The 17,559-nt window shown below is 33.9% G+C and overlaps 2 protein-coding genes and 2 long non-coding RNA genes across 5 annotated transcripts; 1 reads left to right on the top strand and 3 right to left on the bottom strand.

Annotated features, from left to right (window-relative positions):
- Positions 1–3,473: 3,473 nt before the first annotated feature.
- LOC106382049 (probable disease resistance protein At5g63020) lies at positions 3,474–6,858 on the bottom strand. Its single transcript, XM_013822008.3, has one exon. It carries the CDS (start codon positions 6,249–6,251, stop codon positions 3,675–3,677), a length of 2,577 nt encoding a protein of 858 aa, XP_013677462.1. The 5' UTR covers positions 6,252–6,858; the 3' UTR covers positions 3,474–3,674.
- A 41-nt stretch (positions 6,859–6,899) lies between these two features.
- LOC106379786 lies at positions 6,900–8,504 on the top strand. Of its 2 annotated transcripts, XR_001276177.3 has the most exons (4): positions 6,900–6,985; positions 7,081–7,134; positions 7,269–8,080; positions 8,152–8,504. It is a non-coding gene; the product is annotated as an uncharacterized LOC106379786 (long non-coding RNA). The 2 variants fall into 2 exon arrangements; XR_001276176.3 differs by having other exon boundaries at positions 7,269–8,504.
- Positions 8,505–10,846: 2,342 nt separating this feature from the next.
- On the bottom strand, positions 10,847–12,627 carry LOC106379787 (pentatricopeptide repeat-containing protein GUN1, chloroplastic-like). Its single transcript, XM_048754468.1, has one exon. The coding sequence runs from the start codon at positions 12,584–12,586 to the stop codon at positions 11,282–11,284; it is 1,305 nt and encodes a 434-aa protein (XP_048610425.1). The 5' UTR covers positions 12,587–12,627; the 3' UTR covers positions 10,847–11,281.
- A 1,220-nt stretch (positions 12,628–13,847) lies between these two features.
- On the bottom strand, positions 13,848–16,447 carry LOC106379788. The gene is made up of 5 exons (XR_001276178.3): positions 15,059–16,447; positions 14,886–14,958; positions 14,666–14,796; positions 14,371–14,583; positions 13,848–14,304 (listed from the first exon to the last, which is right to left on the bottom strand). It is a non-coding gene; the product is annotated as an uncharacterized LOC106379788 (long non-coding RNA).
- Positions 16,448–17,559: the final 1,112 nt, after the last annotated feature.

Here is a 17,559-nt window from a genome sequence, read left to right as displayed (position 1 = left end):
TTCTAAAATATATTTTTATTCATTTCTAAAATATATATTTCAAATATTTCTAAAATATATTTCAACAAGAAATTTATCTATATAAATTTTTAAATGTCATAAAATTGCTTGTAAAATAATATTTAATGTTTACAATGAAATATTTATTTTCTGATGTATCTAAATCTCGCCGTATGACCCATATATAATTAAAATATTTAAAATATTATATAGTTGGGAAACGATTTCGTGTTAAAAGGGACATTACTCAAATATATGAATAGTTCAATGTTTGTCGAAATTTAAATATGGCACATGGGTCAATATTTGTTTCCAACATGTAAACTATTTAACTCTAATGTTTATAAAAATTTTAAAATATGATAAACTTTTAAAATATTAACCAATAAACATTTAAATATTATTTATATATATAAATGTGAAAATAAATATTCGCACGGACGTGCGGATAAGCTCTAGTTTTACTTATAAAAGGTGTAGGTGTTACGAATAGAATCGAGGTTAGGTTATAGGGTGAAAAAATTGATTTCAATTATATTGTTGTCAAACATGTTTAATATGATTACTTATATTTATTGTTGTATGAAACCGTAGACTTTGACTCAAGTGGATCCGAAAATTAGGGGAATCAAATGGAAGTTATAAATAAAACTGGATATGGATATATAAAGAGAATAATAAGTAACCCTTAAATAAAATGAATATATGTTGGACACAACCTTTTATCAATTGGGCATGTTCCTAATTTAATAGTATTGATACGATTACAAAAAGCACAAATATAAAAATTGTTTTTTTTAAAAAAGATTAAATCGAAAAATATACCCTCCCTTATTAAAAATCAACTTAAAACCCATTTTAACATCATGCGCTTTGTTAATTGATAAACTTAATGTTTGTGTAAATTATTTAGAATTTAAAATAATTAATATATGGTTGAATAAATCATAATTCTTTGGGCTAAGATGTAAGTTATGTGGTTGTAGTGTGAGAATGATTCTTTATGAAATATATCAAACTTGATTAAGGCTTTGATTGTTTAAGACTGTTACTGTTAAGACTTTAAAATAATGGCTTTAGAAAATGTTCCACTGCTGCTTTTGTGGCTGTGATTTAAAAAAATATATATATTTTCTAAAGCCATGAATTCAAGTTTTTAGAAACAGCAAAGGAACGTGAGAAAAGAAAGGGAAGTTGAACTTTGAGTAATTTTAGGAGCTTTGAGTAATTTTAGGAAAGCAAAAATCTGATTGGTAAATTTATTGGCTTTAGAAACTTTAGATTACTGTAAAGCTTTCAAAGTCTTGAAAGTCTAATCCCCAATCACAACCTAAGTCTAAGATTATATTGTAATAGTTTGTGAAAATAGTATTACTTTAAAAGTAATATTAGCGGTGACAATAAAAAGTGAAACTACTATAAGTATTTTATTTTGTACTTCTTAACAAATATTAAGTAACTACAATAATAATCACATTTTATACTTCTTTGCCAATACTATTAGGAGTAATTAATTAACATATCTTTTTAAAAGATATGTCAATAATGTAACTGTATGCATAAATCTATTTTATAAAGTAACGTGTTATATTAATCAAATAAAAGTTGAAATTCTCTCAAAACATGGTTGAGATTACTGAATACCATAAATAAATTAATTTGGGTGAAATACTTACAAAAAGCCAATGTAACCGAATCTTTTATTCAGTTACTCAATAAATAATATCTTAAATTATTTTTTTAAAAATATGTATAATTTATATATATAGATTAATCTTCCAAACTTAAACTATTATATTATATATGAATAATGTTTTTAAATAAAAATAATTTTTGATTTAAAAAAAAAATAAAAACAACAAATGATTATTTTCAAATAATTGATGTAATTTACATTATACTACCATTTAACAAGTATTAAAAACGTTTTGATATATCATTATTTTCTATTTCCAGAAAAAAATAAATTGTTAAACATCAATATCATCTAGGTTAAGTATACTAACAGCACAAATTCAAACATCACAAAAGATATTTACATAAACATTATAATACAATAATTTAATCAAAAAATACAATTCAAAAAACAATATTCAAAAGAATAGTTATATACTTAATATTTGAAAATCAAAGATATTTTTGCTAAAATTGTACTTACCTGGCCAAGGAGATCGGCCATCTTTTTACGGATCTATCGATTGTTGAGCATGTGGTCGATCCAAAAATACTACGCAGTTTAATTAAATATCTAAAACATTTATTTCAACACTCAACATATAGTTTTGCTAAATATGATAATTAGATAGCCAACAAAATTACAAAAAAATATTTAAATAGTAAAAAATATGTTAATTTAACGTGTCCAAACTTAAAAATAAATTTTAATTATGACATGCATCTTAACATTTATATAAATATATATCATAACCTAAATATAAATAATTTAACAACTTAAATTAGAAAAAAATAAAAATCTCGGGCGTAGCCCGGGTTAATCCCTAGTACATGGTAATATCACAGTAATATTCGTGTATATAGTGTAATAGATTTTAATTATAATTTTACTATAATAAAGTAACATAGATTACCAATCACAAATTGGTATAAACCCAAAAGGAAGAAATAATTGTTATTATATATATAACTGTCGACAGTGGTGCCTAAAATATTGGAGTAGATGTTATAAAATAGGCATCGATTAATAAAAGATAATTATAGTTGTACAGTTTGTTTAATTTGGTTTATATTTGTTGGACTAAATAGGTCATGTTGCCGATTTAATAGTATTGATATTGAAAATTATTTTATTTTTTAAAGTGTGTGATTTGTAATAGAAAAAATTAAAGATGATATGTGTTTATAGTATAAATATTTTATAGTGAAAATAAATATTTTCATTATTTATAATCATTTTTGATTAATTAACCGACCGCATAACCTTTACAACAATAGTTGATCCGCACCCGCTCCATTGAATAATTTTAAATAAAACAATTAAAATTATTTTAATTATATTTTAGTTATTTATTTTTGAAACTAAAATAAATTGCATTTTGTAAAATTTAAATAATATAAATATTGGAATTTTTTATAATTATTTTTACCTTTTTTTAATTAACGGATTGGCGTGGGAGCTTTTTTGTTTATCAAAAAATATGTTAGATTAAATATATTTCTTTTCATTTTCAACATGCGTATTTTGTCGTTGTTTACATATACAATGTATGTATCAATATGCACATAATTTAATTATATAATTTTCAAAATGCATAATTTTTGGTTGCCAAATTATAAGAAAAATCAATCTGACCCCTACTTTTGAATCACGCAATTATTATTTTATCTACATAAAGAATATTTAATGTAAACGATATATTACCAGTTTTAATGATTGAGGAAACTTTATAGATTTTATTTAATGGTCTTAGATGTGTATATAAATGTTAGGAAGATGATGTGTTTCCACACAAAAGTTACAACTTAAAAAGATGATAATAATTAAAACAATACAATGTCATGAAATATGTTTGATAACAAATAACACCAAAACATAATAAAAATATCAAAAATGTCGAATCTTGAACTACATAAATATAATATCTGGACAAACCCCTAGTGACACAAACATAAGACATTGTGAAGTACAACCAAATGTAAATGCAGGTTAACAGTTTTCAGGTTGGACAAAACCGGTTCTTAGTAGCTTCATCCTCCCATTCAACATCTCTCAACCACTCTTTATAAGCATCTAGAACAAGACCACACCCCTTGGCGCTTGCAGAATCGAGTGGAAGCTTCCTGAGATCTGGACATCTGTGTATCTTTAGATATTTAAGAGCAGGAAAGGGTAAAGGACCCCAGTAGATACTCTTCACTGCATACAAAAACACAAGTGAGAGTGATTCTAGTTTTAGAAAAGGCGTAGTAAGCTTCTCTCCATCAATCTTCATCACTTTCTCTCTACTTATTATCTCTTCTGTTTGAAATGACATTTCCACATGCAGATTCGTCAGGCTAGGAGCGTACATCAGCCATGTCAAATCCCTTAGACCTTCGCAGTTCACAATGTCTACACGTGAGAGGCTGCGGAAGTACATAGGATTTGGACTTTTCATGTGCTGCAGTGGCCTATCCTCGTGGCCAGATGGAGCACTCGACCCTGCCACTAATGATATTCTGACAGCATTTGGTATACATTTATCGAGAGATAAATGGCGCGTAAAGTTCACTAAACTGTGGATGTTTAGGAGTCGTTCCATCACAAAGGCATCTTTTAGAGTTAGAGTCAAAAGTTCCAAATTTTCCAAGGACTTCAGCTCCTCCTCCACTAAGCCATTATTCAGAGGAATATTGGACTCAAATAGCATTAGTACCTGCAGACTCAATAGATTCGAGATCCCAACAACACTCTTGAGCTTGTGTGTGAACTCTAAGTTCAGATGTATCAGTTTTGTCAAAGATTTTATACCAAATGGCAAAACCTCGATCCCTGTACTTGATAAGTTAAGATACTGCAAGGTAACCAACTTTGAAATGTCTGCAGGCAACTGGGTGAGACTTTCATTGGAAGATAAATCCAAAACCTTAAGCTCTGTCATCCACTGAAAGAACCGCTCTGAGATACTCACCAGCTTGTTGTTTTGAAGGAAGAGTGTTGCGAGTTTCTTTGTCCCATAAGGACATGCATTAATCTTCTCAATTTCATTTCCCATTAATGACATCTTCTGGACAACGCTCCAATCTTGCACCACTGGGACATGGCTTAACCCGGAACCGGTTTTCACAATGAAGCTCTCTTTCTTCTTACCAAGATCAGCTGTTATCCACAGCGCCATCTCACGAACCATATCATGCATCTTGAGAAACTCTGTATGCTCATACTCCATCAATAAGCAAGAACGAACAAGAGTACCTATGATCTCATAACCATGGTTCTTAGCTTTGTCTCTGTCTTTGTTCCCATCTATAATTCCCTCGCATATCCAATACTCCACCAACTCTTCCTTCTCAATCTCATAGTCTTCCGGGAACAAAGCGCAGTATTGTAAACACTTTCTAAACATCTCATCTTTTAGATTATCGTAGCTAAACTTCAAGATAGGAAGAATCTTGTCTTGCATACACGAAAAGTCAGCAGCAAACGAAGTCAAGACATCCTGGGCGTGAGACCATTCTTGTATTGTCTTTCTAGATGACATGGTCTCCCCAATAACATTGAGCGCCAGTGGCAAACCATAGCACTTTTCAGCTATTATTCTTGCAGCTTCAGGAATGTATGGATGACTCTCTAAGGTTAGATCCCCAACTCTCATCCGGAACAACTCCCACGCTTCATCCGACGCCAAACACTTGACTTCCATCTCAACATCAACCCGCATCTCCGAGCACACTTCCTTAGACCGAGTAGTGAACACTACTTTGCATCGGTTCATTCTTGTGGGTGAAGGGAATCCTATCCTTTGAATCTCTACTTTACTCCATATGTCATCCAATAACAACATATATCTCTTACCCTTTAACATTTTCTTGATCTCTGACGCTTTCTCTTCTTCCTTTATGTGTTTCCACTCCTCACTGCAAAGACCAAGTCTCCTCAAAATAGTTTCTTGAACACTCTCTATCTTTTGATCTTTAGACACCACAACCCAAATGACAACATCAAAATCATTTCCTGTGTTAACAAAACTGTTATTGATTTGAGACAGGAGTGTGGTTTTACCGACACCCCCCATTCCGTAAAGACCTAATGTTCCAACTTTATCTTCCATTAGACTGCTAAATACCTTTTCAGTCATTGCTGTCATACCAACAACAGGGTAGATAAGCCTCTCTTCCACTTTAGATCTAGGAACTCTCTCGGCCATGACTTTAAAATCTGCTCTAGACTTGAGATTCTTGACTTCTTTGATTTTCTTGAAGACCTTTTTACCATACTCAAACCTCGACCTGAAACTCCTGGAAACCTCGGCAGTACCTGATGCAAGCAGCAATTCATTGACTTGAGATTCGATTGTCTCAACATTTGAAAGCCATCTCTGAACGGTTGCGAGCCGTCGTTGACCTTTCTCTTCCTCTAAAGAAACTCTTGTCAGCAAATCGTCCCTGAGATCCTTGAGCTCTTGCGTTGCCGTCTGCAGAGTTCCCACGTTTTCTTGGAGCTTACGAATGTAACTTGCTTTCTGAGTCAAACAGCGGCCGATCTGGCTGAGTGTTTGATCACACGGCACTGATATTGAAACACAACCTCCCATCTTGACACACACAAAAACCTTTGTAGATTCAAACTCAACTGAGAAAGATCTAAGCTTTATGATAGATAGTATGAACTAGAACAGGAACAGAAAAATGGAACTTTGTAAGTGACCGTTGACTTTGACAAAAATAATGAGTGACCGTTGACAAAAAATGGGACTTGGTACTAGTTAATAATATTGCGATACTTTCGATTGATACCCGACTTATATGCATATCTGAATTTTCAAAAATTTCAAATAAAATACATATTGTTTATTTTTTTTATCAAATCATATCTCAGTCGCCACATGAGCTGACACATCATCTAATTTTGCTGATTTAAATGCTAGGTCAACTAATTTTGTTGATGAAGATGCCATATGTACATTTTTTTTTTTGAAAAAACAAAAGAATCATTTTAAAAAAATATTTTTTTTGGAAAATGTAAAATTTATAAACTTTTATCATTTAGTAAAACTAACAAAAATTAATTAAATAACAAAAACCCAATTCTAGGGGGAAACTCTGGCGTTTTTGAAGGCGTGTTGTCAATGACAAAAGTGTAAGGAAAGACTGATAATATAAGTTGCTCCAAAAGTGTATTCTAAGTATCATACTTAATCACGTCTTTTCTATTTTTGTATAAAAGGGGGGGGGGGGGGGGGGGGGGGGGGGGTTGTGTTGCTTTCGTTTTTGGATGCGTTGTCAAATATTAGCACAGACATTTATTCCTTGGTTACTGAAGCTAATGGTCAGCATCACGTGTACATGATTTTTTTATCTTATGTCCACTGAAATTTAGTTAATTTGTAGATTATTAACCAACATTTTTTCTTCTTCAATCAGACAAATGACCTCTATCAGTTAGCCGCTGTTGCGTTCTGTCTACTCCTAGCCTGGGTGAGTCCTACTTAGCCTTCCTCTTTTCATGTTTTTCCTGATTAGTATTTGTTCATTCCTTTTTTCATATATTTTTAAGAAAACGAGAACTCTGCTGTCAACATATTTGTTTGACTTGGCTTTTATGTTTTCAGATTAGTGATAAGCTATGGTTAAGTCTAGAACTATGTTCTTTTGCCGCAGGGGTCATGATATCAACTAGGGATCTCGATAAACATACATTGGGCAAGTAAGTTGTGATCATGTATTACCAAAAAGACTGCTTTCATCTACTTGTCTCTTTTTTTCATCTCCCAGAACTGTTTTCTGTGTCTTCGCTGATTTAATTTGATCATAGTCGAGGTTCTCATTGCAGGGTGAGTTATGTCTAGGCTAGAAAGTAATCTGTTGACAAGTATGTAATGTTAAACCCTTAAAGAGTCCATAGACTGACCCATGTGCTTTATATTTTGATTCAGATCGAACCATCCTAATATGTTGTATTAAACATTATCGCAGACTTTTCCCAAAGAATTTATGTTTATGTGTCATGGGGCTGGTTGATTCTTTATTTGAAAAAGTTCCAAGAAAGTTTTCAAAAGGACGATGCTCGCCGTATGAGAGTGATGTTGTGTTTGTTGTTGTCCTTATGCTAATTTTCTTCTTAGGTTTTGTAGACCGAGTGCTTGTTGAAGTTATGTATACAAATGTACTTTAATGAGTATGATCAACCGAAAAACAAAGTCGGAGATTAGAAACTCAAGGCATAGAAGAGACAAAGACGAGAATGGTCGATGATCTAAACCGTCGAGGTCGCACCACCGTTCACGATCTAGAGATAGAGAGGGATATATGCATACAAGTATACGGGAGAAAAGGAGACAAGAGAGTTGATAGAGATCGCAAGAAGGGTAGACATATAGAAAAATAAACTACTTGGTTTTTTCTTTTTGCACTGCAGAATTAGGTAAATAGCTCATCCTCTTCCTCCATTTCTTTCCTTCCCGATTCATTTTAACAAAATTCCATGAAATGCAGAGATTTCACTTTATACACAAATGCTGCTATACCCTCTTCACATTGTCTCTATTAATCAATTGTTCAGTTACATGGGGTTGAGTGGATCATCAAGGATTATCAGATGTTTGATGAATTTCTTTGGAAGGAAATGACCTGACTCCTGATTTGTTTTGTATTTTATATGGTTTTCGGGTTTATAAGGATGAACTGAGGAAAAAGCTCAACCCTCTATTCAATGAGCTTAAAACATCATGAGCCTATTTTTTGCACTGTTGTTAATATGTCATTCAACTTTGTGTCCCATCAGCCATGTTCTTCAATGAAATTGTATCTGGTTCAGTTCTGACAATGCAAAATTGTTTTCAGACTGATTCATAGTGGGTTTGAGTCAAACATAATATACCATTGCTCTGTAAAGCAAAATCAGTTGCTGTTCACTGAAGTAACACATCCAAAATTTGTGTCCCGGTTGTTAACGTAGTGGAACGCAAAACTAACTAAAAGTTTTTTTTCTCATATATGCCTTCAACAACAAAACTACAACATAAATGTGAATTTATTAGAAATGTGTAAATTATAATTAAAGTGCCATTTTTCTATTCTGTATTTTAAATCCAAAATGAAGAAAACCAATTTAGAACAACAGAACGTCTTCGTTATGTAGTAATACAATTAAATTTGTATCAAAGGTGAATGCAAAGTTAAAATAGATGTTATAGGGTAAAAAAGGTAAAGTAGATTTTAAAGGTATCATTTAATTTCTAAAGATCGTCATGAAATAATGGACGTAAATCCATTAAAGTGAAAGGCCTGGAAATCTTCCGAACACCCGTCTCCTTATGAGGCATCTCAATCTCATCAGATATGAGAGGTGCAACCACAACTATGGTTGCAATGAACAAGGTAGTGATCACATTTAGCTTCACTTACTACTTTGATATGTCCTCTCACTTCTTTTTGACAAGTCTTGCTGTGTTTTCACATCTTCAGCAAATGTCACCACGAAATAAGCTAAAATCCAACGTGCCAAAAGCATTTTGCACAATTGAATATAACTGTAACAAAAAAAAAACTCTATTCAATTTTAAGAGCATAATATTCAGAAATTCTGGTGTAGTCTCATCAAATATTGGTTGTGTAATGTTTCTTTTTATGCATATATTAAATTTTGCTAATTTTAAAAATAAGTTCAAAAACTGATGGACATAAATAAATTTTAAATATTTTCATATTTGCTATATTTTTCTAAAAAACACACAAAAATAGTTTTGTTATAATTAAAATATATATTATTGTACAAAATCTAATACACAGTTCTCTCTATAGGCCGCCATGTTAGCAAGAAAGAGGAAGTTTTGGACACGTGTCACTTCGCCAAACCAACTTGCGTCTTAATTGATTTTGTGAATTCTGGTTTTCTCATACCACCTATTCGGACTGGGCTATTATTATAGCTTGAGATAGGGTCTTTTAAAACTTTTGACAAGCCCAATCCTGGGAAACACCATGACAAGCCTACTATAATATTAGATCTTCTTTAAGCTTAAGACCTTCGTAGACTACCTGACGAAATATCCAGAACCTAAAGTGCCGTTCCGATCTCCGTAATGTCTCAATCTTTCATTAGTACATGATTAATTCCGAGTTTTCCGTGATTAACCCACTCCTCCCAAGACAAAATATTTAATCAATACGTCTACAATGAATCCCTAATAAATTGCCTCAACCATGACATGGACAAAGCATGCGAGGATTGTTAATACTTTAAGAGGATGAAAGAATTTATTATCTTCATTCAGACATGATCATCACAAAACAAACACATGCATTTACATGTTTTTATTTTGGAACATCAACTTTACTTTATGTTTAAGTTCAACTACATTTACTTTGGTGCAACTATCAGCTATTTATTCTGTTTTTATTGAATCGATCAGTGAAAACCACTCAAGGTTCTAAAAATCGGTCTAGGCGGCGCCTAAGCCCCCGCCTAGGTAGCAACTCGGTCCTATCCGAAACGATTTTCTTAAAATCCGATTTATACCGATTTATATGATTTAAATTGGTTTAAACTGTTCTAAATCAGTTAAAATTGGTTAAAATCGATCTAAAATTGTCTATATATGTTAAATAAAGCAATAATATTATTACAAATCTACAAATTTGTCTACTTTCTTCTGTTTTGTATATCTAATTTTGATAACTCATCACAATAATTTTATAATTAAACTTAAAAACTAAAATATGTCATACAAATGTATAAAATATATAAAATAAATCAACAATTTTCTAACGCCTAGGCCTCGCCTAGGCCCCGAATAATTCGCCTAGTCGCTAGTCCTCTATAAAGCGCCTAGTTACCGCCTAGCGATTTTTAGAACATTGAAACCACTTATGCTATTCTTCTTTGACCTAACAAACTTCAAAACAAAATAACACACTACTGTCATTAACAACTATCAAATGGATCAAAAAACAATTTTGAACTCATTAGAGAATAAAACATACGAACCCGGCGCGTAACGCCGGAATACCACTAGTTGAATATATTCACGAATATCATCGATAAAAATTAGTCTTTTAGCAATATTTTATGTTTTTCTTTTACTTTTTTGTTCCGATCTAATGTATTTACAAGTATTAATATCACCCGATTTCAATAATTTTTATTTCTAATCTACAAATTAAAAATGAGGAGAACCATTTTTACTTTGAAATGCATTACGAAAATCACTTTATGGAATAATATTGTATTTTGCTTAAATTTTAATATTAATTAAGTTATTTGCTTTAACAGTTTATATTTTAATATAATATTTTATTAATAAATATTGTTTATATATGTACCATCTCTAGACTCCATGGTTGCAGAGCGACCAAAGGCATCAATTATCGAATTATAAGTTACAACGTTAGGACTAATCCCTTCCTTAGTCATCTCATCGATCAAAGAAACATCAGAACCAACCAACCCACTTTTGCACAAAGCATCAATCAACGTGCTGTACAACACAACATCACCTCTCAAACCAACGCTCTTAAACTCCCTAAAGACCTCCATCGCCTCTCTATACAAACCCCCTTTCGAATACAAATCGATCAACGTCGAATACGTGAGTAAATTAGGCAGGACACGCTCCCTTTTCATCTAGTCGAAAACGCTCTTCACTTCAACGTACTTTCCTCGCTTCCCATACCCTCTGAGAAGAGCGTTGTAAGTCACAACATCCTTCTTGATCCCAACCGACGCCATCTCTCTCAAAACATCCAACGCTTCTTCATCTCTACCAGCTTTGGTGTAGATAGAAAGCAACGTGTTGTAAGAAACTCTATCCAACGCAATACTGAGATACCTCATCTCGTCAAACAAGCTGAGAGCTTCATCGAATCTCCCGGCTTTCGCAAAACCATCAATGACAGTGCTGTAGCTCACAATGTTAGGTGTTATTCTATTCGCACGTATCTGAGCGAGTATGTCGAAAGAAAGATCCATCTGCCCTCCTTTGCAGATCGCATCATCTTGCTCGATCTTTCTATTCGCCATCTCGTCAAAGAGGCTCCTCGCTACCTCCCACAACCCTCCTCTGCTGCATACGCCGAGGAGAGAGTTGAACGTTATTCTATCGGGCTGCACACCGTTCCTCTCCATCTCGTTGAAGAACTCAGCTACTTTGCTGAACTCCATCCCTCCTTTACCACACGCGTCGATGACGGCGTTGTAAGTGACCAAGTTAGGCCTCAAGCCGTAGCGTTTCATGGAGTCGAAGACGGTGATAGCTTCATTATGTAGACCACTTCTCCCGTAAGCACTTATGAGAGCAGAGAAGGCGTAGACAGTGTTCCCATACCCACCTGATAAAGCACTTTCGAAAACGGTTTTAGCGATGTCTACTTTGCCTAGTCTACCGAGAGTGCCTATCATCGTGCTAGATAGCTTCCCTCGCTCGTTCTTCCTTCTCTCTCGTTGAACAGCGAAGTGGTAAAGGAGAAGGGCTTTGTCGCATTCGCCTTGGTTCCCTAGCTCACGGAGTAAGAATGTGTAGTCGTCGGAGCCGCGAAGCGTTGGCTCGAAGGTGGAGATTAGGCTCTGGAACGTCGTCTTGTCGTTGTCTCCGGAGGATGCGGTGAGGCTATGGAGCGCGTCTTCGGCGGCGGGGGTGTGGCGCGTGGAGGTTGTGGTTTTGGGTCGGTTGAAATGCATCTTGGAGACGAACCGGATCGAGCGGCGACCCGAGACGTCGGAGGAGAGAGGAGGAGAAGAGTTTGGGGTTAGCTGAGGAGAGAAAGTTGGGAGCTTTTTTCGATTGGAGAGGGAAACATGGGATGCTGAGGAGAGGGAGCGGGGGGCACGAGGAGGAAGCCATTGGCGGTTGTTGGGTTGTTGATGACGGGTGTGGCGATTGTTACTGGTGGTGGCGGTGAAGAGGGACCAGTGAGGCGGCGTTGAGGCCATTGTTGAAATGAGAAAGAGCAGTGGAAAGGAATAGAGAGAGAGGTACGTTGGGGGGGGGGGGGGGGGGGGTTATGGTCGTTGGAATACTAAAATAGCGAGACTTCGGATCCGATTGGTAATGGTTGTAATTTTAAAAAATTTGCTGTAAAAAAAAATCTGTAGACTTTTTGCTGTGACTTTAGATGGTTTCATAGTTTTCTAATTTTGTTTCGTCTCCCTTTCCCTCTCTATTCTCGCATCTCTTTGCAGGTTCATCGCATTTCTAGTGGTTCTCCCTTTCACCATGTTTGCCACTCGAGGTTTGGATAATGTTTTCGTCCGTGCATGTTATATGGGCTTGGAAGGTTATTTCTGGTCTCAAGTTTAGCCTCTAATTTCGTGGTGGTTGTCTTCCATTCTCCCTCCCTCAAGTTGTTTCTTTTCTTTCCATGTTTCCTTTGGTATAGGTGTGCGGAATTAGTCTCTTGGAGTTTTGGTCCCTTCTATAACAAAGCTTTGTGGTTTTTCATTTGCATGGCCGTGTTGTATATTCTTGTTTAGTTTGTGAGATGTTTCTTACCTTTTATCTACTGATCGTGATTCTGGTGCTTTAAGCATATATATATGTTCCTGCTTCTTGGTGGCTTTGGCCTTTCGATTATTATTCTCCTTCTAATCCGCTTTCTTGGTTATTTGTGTTGGTGCTCTAGTTTCTTATTATTAGTTTGATTATCTTATGATATTGATAGTGAAATAAATATATAATTTATAAATGAAATAATAAAAATTAGTAAAAATAATAAAATAGTGAAAGTTTATGCTATTTTTAATTGTAAATAAATTAAATATTTAAAATATATTTATATTATTTTATTTATTTCTTGAATTTTATGGACTAATAAGTGTGAGAAGGATTAGATAGTACATAATTAGAGATTGATGGAACAAATTGCAATAATTTAAAAGTAAAAGGATTTAAAATACAAAAAAATATGAAGACACATGTCAACAAACCCCCTTTCCACATGTTATAAAAAAGGAAAAAGCCAAAAACTATAATAAAAAGTTTTATGAGGGTGATAGAGTAAAATATGCATTTTCAAAAAAAAAAAGTGATTGCATTTTCGTGAATAATCTGAACTTTGAGGATGAAATAGACAAATCAAAGTTCCAAAAAAATATGAGCTAGTTTTATGTTTGACTTCAAATTTTGAGTTATATTTGCAAAAACCTCTTAATTCAAAAACGATTTTAAATATAATATTAAAAAGTAACACAAAAAAAGAAAAAAATTATTTTTATAAATAATTTATAGTAATATACTAATGGTATATTTTTGGTTTACATCAATGAACCCAAAGGGGAAGGAGAAGGTGCCTAATATTTTTGGTAGTGATCACATTTAGCTTCACTTACTACTTTGATATGTCCTCTCACTTCTTTTTGACAAGTCTTGCTGTGTTTTCACATCTTCAGCAAATGTCACCACGAAATAAGCTAAAATCCAACGTGCCAAAAGCATTTTGCACAATTGAATTATCACTGTAATTGGGTTCATGCTTTTCTGAAGAGACAAGGCAGTAGCATCAACACCGACACCACCACTGCATAGAGCAACTACGTGACTCACGACTGGTTTCTCTATTTCTTTGCCGTGGATCTTCTCCATATTGGAGATGTTACGATATGCATTCTCATCGTTTTCTCTAGTGCTGATCTCTTGGATCATTACCTGTTACCTGTGGCATAATAAGAGTTAATGAGAGGAATTAATGGTATTGGAGAACTGAAGAGTTGTTGCTTACGGCCTCCTTTGTTAACAGTTTCTTAGGTGAATGAATAAGGCTTGTTTGATTCGATCATATTCTTCTTCACTGATGACCAGCTTCGGAGCTGCTGCTCCAATACCTGTTTGATAATACACATTGATGTTTGGTATGGTTCTTTAAGTGCTTCCATTAATCGTCTCCAATTGGTATGTGCGGACTACAATCCGGCGCTGGAGTCTTTTATTGTCTCTGTGAATGATATGGAGAACACAATTAGATTGATTACAACAAAACTGTTTGCCTACTTTTTGATATGATTTTTAATCCTAACCTGCAGAAATCCAATCCACTGAGAGCTTGAAACTCGATGGAGAAACTTCTAACCAGCTTACTTTGATTTGTCAGCTTTTCAATGTGTCAGAGAACCATCTTTTGGTCGACCCCAGATTTTCTCAGCGGAAGCTGATACACAATTTAAAGATATAATCATCGCAACAAAAAATCAAAATATTGAAACTGTAAAGATCGCTTTAATCCTCTTTTATTCTTACGAAATTCATGTAATGCTTTCTCTCGAAAGATGTTCTTCACTCTCCCAATCCATACTCCGTCTCAAATCCAAAGCTGTAGATTAGAGAATAACAATTATAAGAATAACAATTATAAGAAGAACGTAAAATCCAATGAAGCATGATGAAGGACCCATGTATAAATTATTGTTTACCGGGTGGAGTGGAAGTGGAGAATGTGGAAGGACGCATCATATCACAATAAACTGATGATTTTCAGGGGATAGAACATACATTTTTAAAGTCCAGGATCTAAAGTGAGGAAGTCATTGGAGATGCATTCAATGATAAATCGTGGGGAGCTATTATAAATAAGAGGCTAAGAGCGCCTTAAAGATGACACTTCGATCCATACTGATTCCGTAACGTTTCTAGTTTTTGTTCTCCGGTGATACGAAGAGATAAAGAACTTAGACGACGATTAGGGCTGTTTGATGCGGCTGAGTTTACAAAAATAATAAACACTCAGACTCTACATATGGGCTTCGTTTGATTTGAAGACATGCCTAGTAAAATAACACAGAGAAAATGCCGAGTCCAAATAGAAAATTATCAGAAAGGAAGTTCGTTAAGCCCAGATATTTTGGTTTCGTAGGATTGAGTTGAGGAAAGAGAGAGATGCCACGTGTCAAGAAAATCACCTCTCTCCTTGAGGACGTGGAAGCATGAGGAGATATCATGAGCTGACTTTATTATTATAGATTAGTGGTTTTCCGGCGCTACGCGCCGGGTTCATATATTTTATTGTTAAAAAGTTATAATTTATATATGGTCGTAGTAAAGATTTTTTTTTCAAATGAAGATGAAAATATATTAAAAGAGAATGATATTTTTTTTATCTATTTGTAGTGGTTATCAAATATGCTTTATGGTTTAAGTAGTAAAATATATGTTTTCTTTAAACAACATACATATACTGTTAAGTACAATGTGAACAATATATAAAAGGAACAGCATTTGAAATTTTATTTTAGAGAATAATTTGAATTTAAAGGTGTGCAACCAAACATAACTCAGTTGTATATGTGTTATTTGATTTTTGGTGAGAAACTAATTCTGGTGATGGAGCACATCAGAGAATGAGGAAAAACATTTATATTTTTTGTTTAAAAATTAAAACAAAAATCAAAAATAGTATGCAAATGAAACGGAAAATTGGAACATAAGAAATCACTTATAAATTGTAATAATGCTGATTTATAGATAATGTTTCCTACATATGGGACATACATTGGTCAATGCAGCGGCAATGGAAAGTATGACAGTAAGTAAGAAAGCATAGACAGGTTCCATTGTTGAAATTTCCGAAGCATACCGTGCATGTATAGTTTTTCTTCTTCTTTAATTGGAGGCCTATTAGTTCTCTCAAGACTGGTGATGATAAGGTCGATGTCAAGTCTTATAGTTTTGGTTGAGTCTGTGATGGGAAGAATAACTTGAAGATCATCAACGTCAACGTTCTGTATAGCATTTTATTTGTATTTCTATAGTTTTATATCCATTCTTGAGAAGGTCCTTCTCAGATCATTAATTTGCTAACGAGTGTCCTCATGTTTTTTTTTTAATATAAATTCCTCTTCTTTTAAATTATTGCAATTTTCTCCATAAATTTTTAATTGTGTATTATCTAATCCTTCTCACACTTATTGGTCTCTAAAATTCAAGAAATAAATAAAATAATATAAATATATTTTAAATATTTAATTTATTCACACCTAAAAATAGCAAGACTTTTCATCATTTTATTATTTTTACTAATTTTTATTATTTCATTTACAAATTATATTTATTTCACTATTAGTATCATAAGATAATCAAATTAAGAATAAGAAACTAGACAACCAACACATAAACTAAGAAAGCGGGCCAAAGGGAGAATAATAATCGAAAGGCCAAAGCCACCAAAAAGCAGGAAAATATATGCCTAAAACACCGGAATCACAACCAGTAGCTAAAAAGTAAGAAACACCTCACAGACTAAACAAGAACATACAAGACGACATCCAACTGAAAAATCACAAAGCTCTGGATAGAAGGGACCAAAGCTCCAAGAGACTAACTCCGCACACCTATACCAAGGAAAACATGGAAAGAAAAGAAACAACTTGAGAGAGGGAGAATGAAAGAGAACCACCAAAAAATCAGAGACTAAACTTGAGACCAGAAATAACCTTCCAAGCCCACATAGCATACACGAACGAAAACATTATCCAAATCTCGAGTGGCAAACATGGTGAAAGGGAGAGCCACCAGAGATGCGATGAAAGCTGCAAAGAGATGCAAGAATAAAGAGGGAAAGGGAGACAGAGCGAAATCAGAAAACTATGGAGCCGTCCTCACGCTATGAAAGAGAGCATAGAAGTCAGAACACCAAAAACTAGATCTTGAAAACCAAAACGAGCAGAGACTATTGACGGTAAGCCAACGACGAGGAATACAAAATCAAAGACGAATAAACTATGACCCAACCAATGAGATGCACTTCCTAACATCAGCTGAAATCTAAGGAAGAAGAGGAGCAATCAATATTGACTGGAACAGCCTACAATGCCGTGGGAAGCAACCGAACAACTGAAAACTCATAAACCCGATCTGCAACAAATACCATATAATCTCATAGGTGAAGAAGGCAAGAAAAACAAGAGAAAAATGTGAG

Source organism: Brassica napus, chromosome C4, assembly GCF_020379485.1.
Source record: "Brassica napus cultivar Da-Ae chromosome C4, Da-Ae, whole genome shotgun sequence".
Classification (NCBI taxonomy): domain Eukaryota; kingdom Viridiplantae; phylum Streptophyta; class Magnoliopsida; order Brassicales; family Brassicaceae; genus Brassica; species Brassica napus.
Note: the sequence above shows the minus strand (reverse complement) of the source record. Positions and strands in the feature narration are given on the sequence as shown.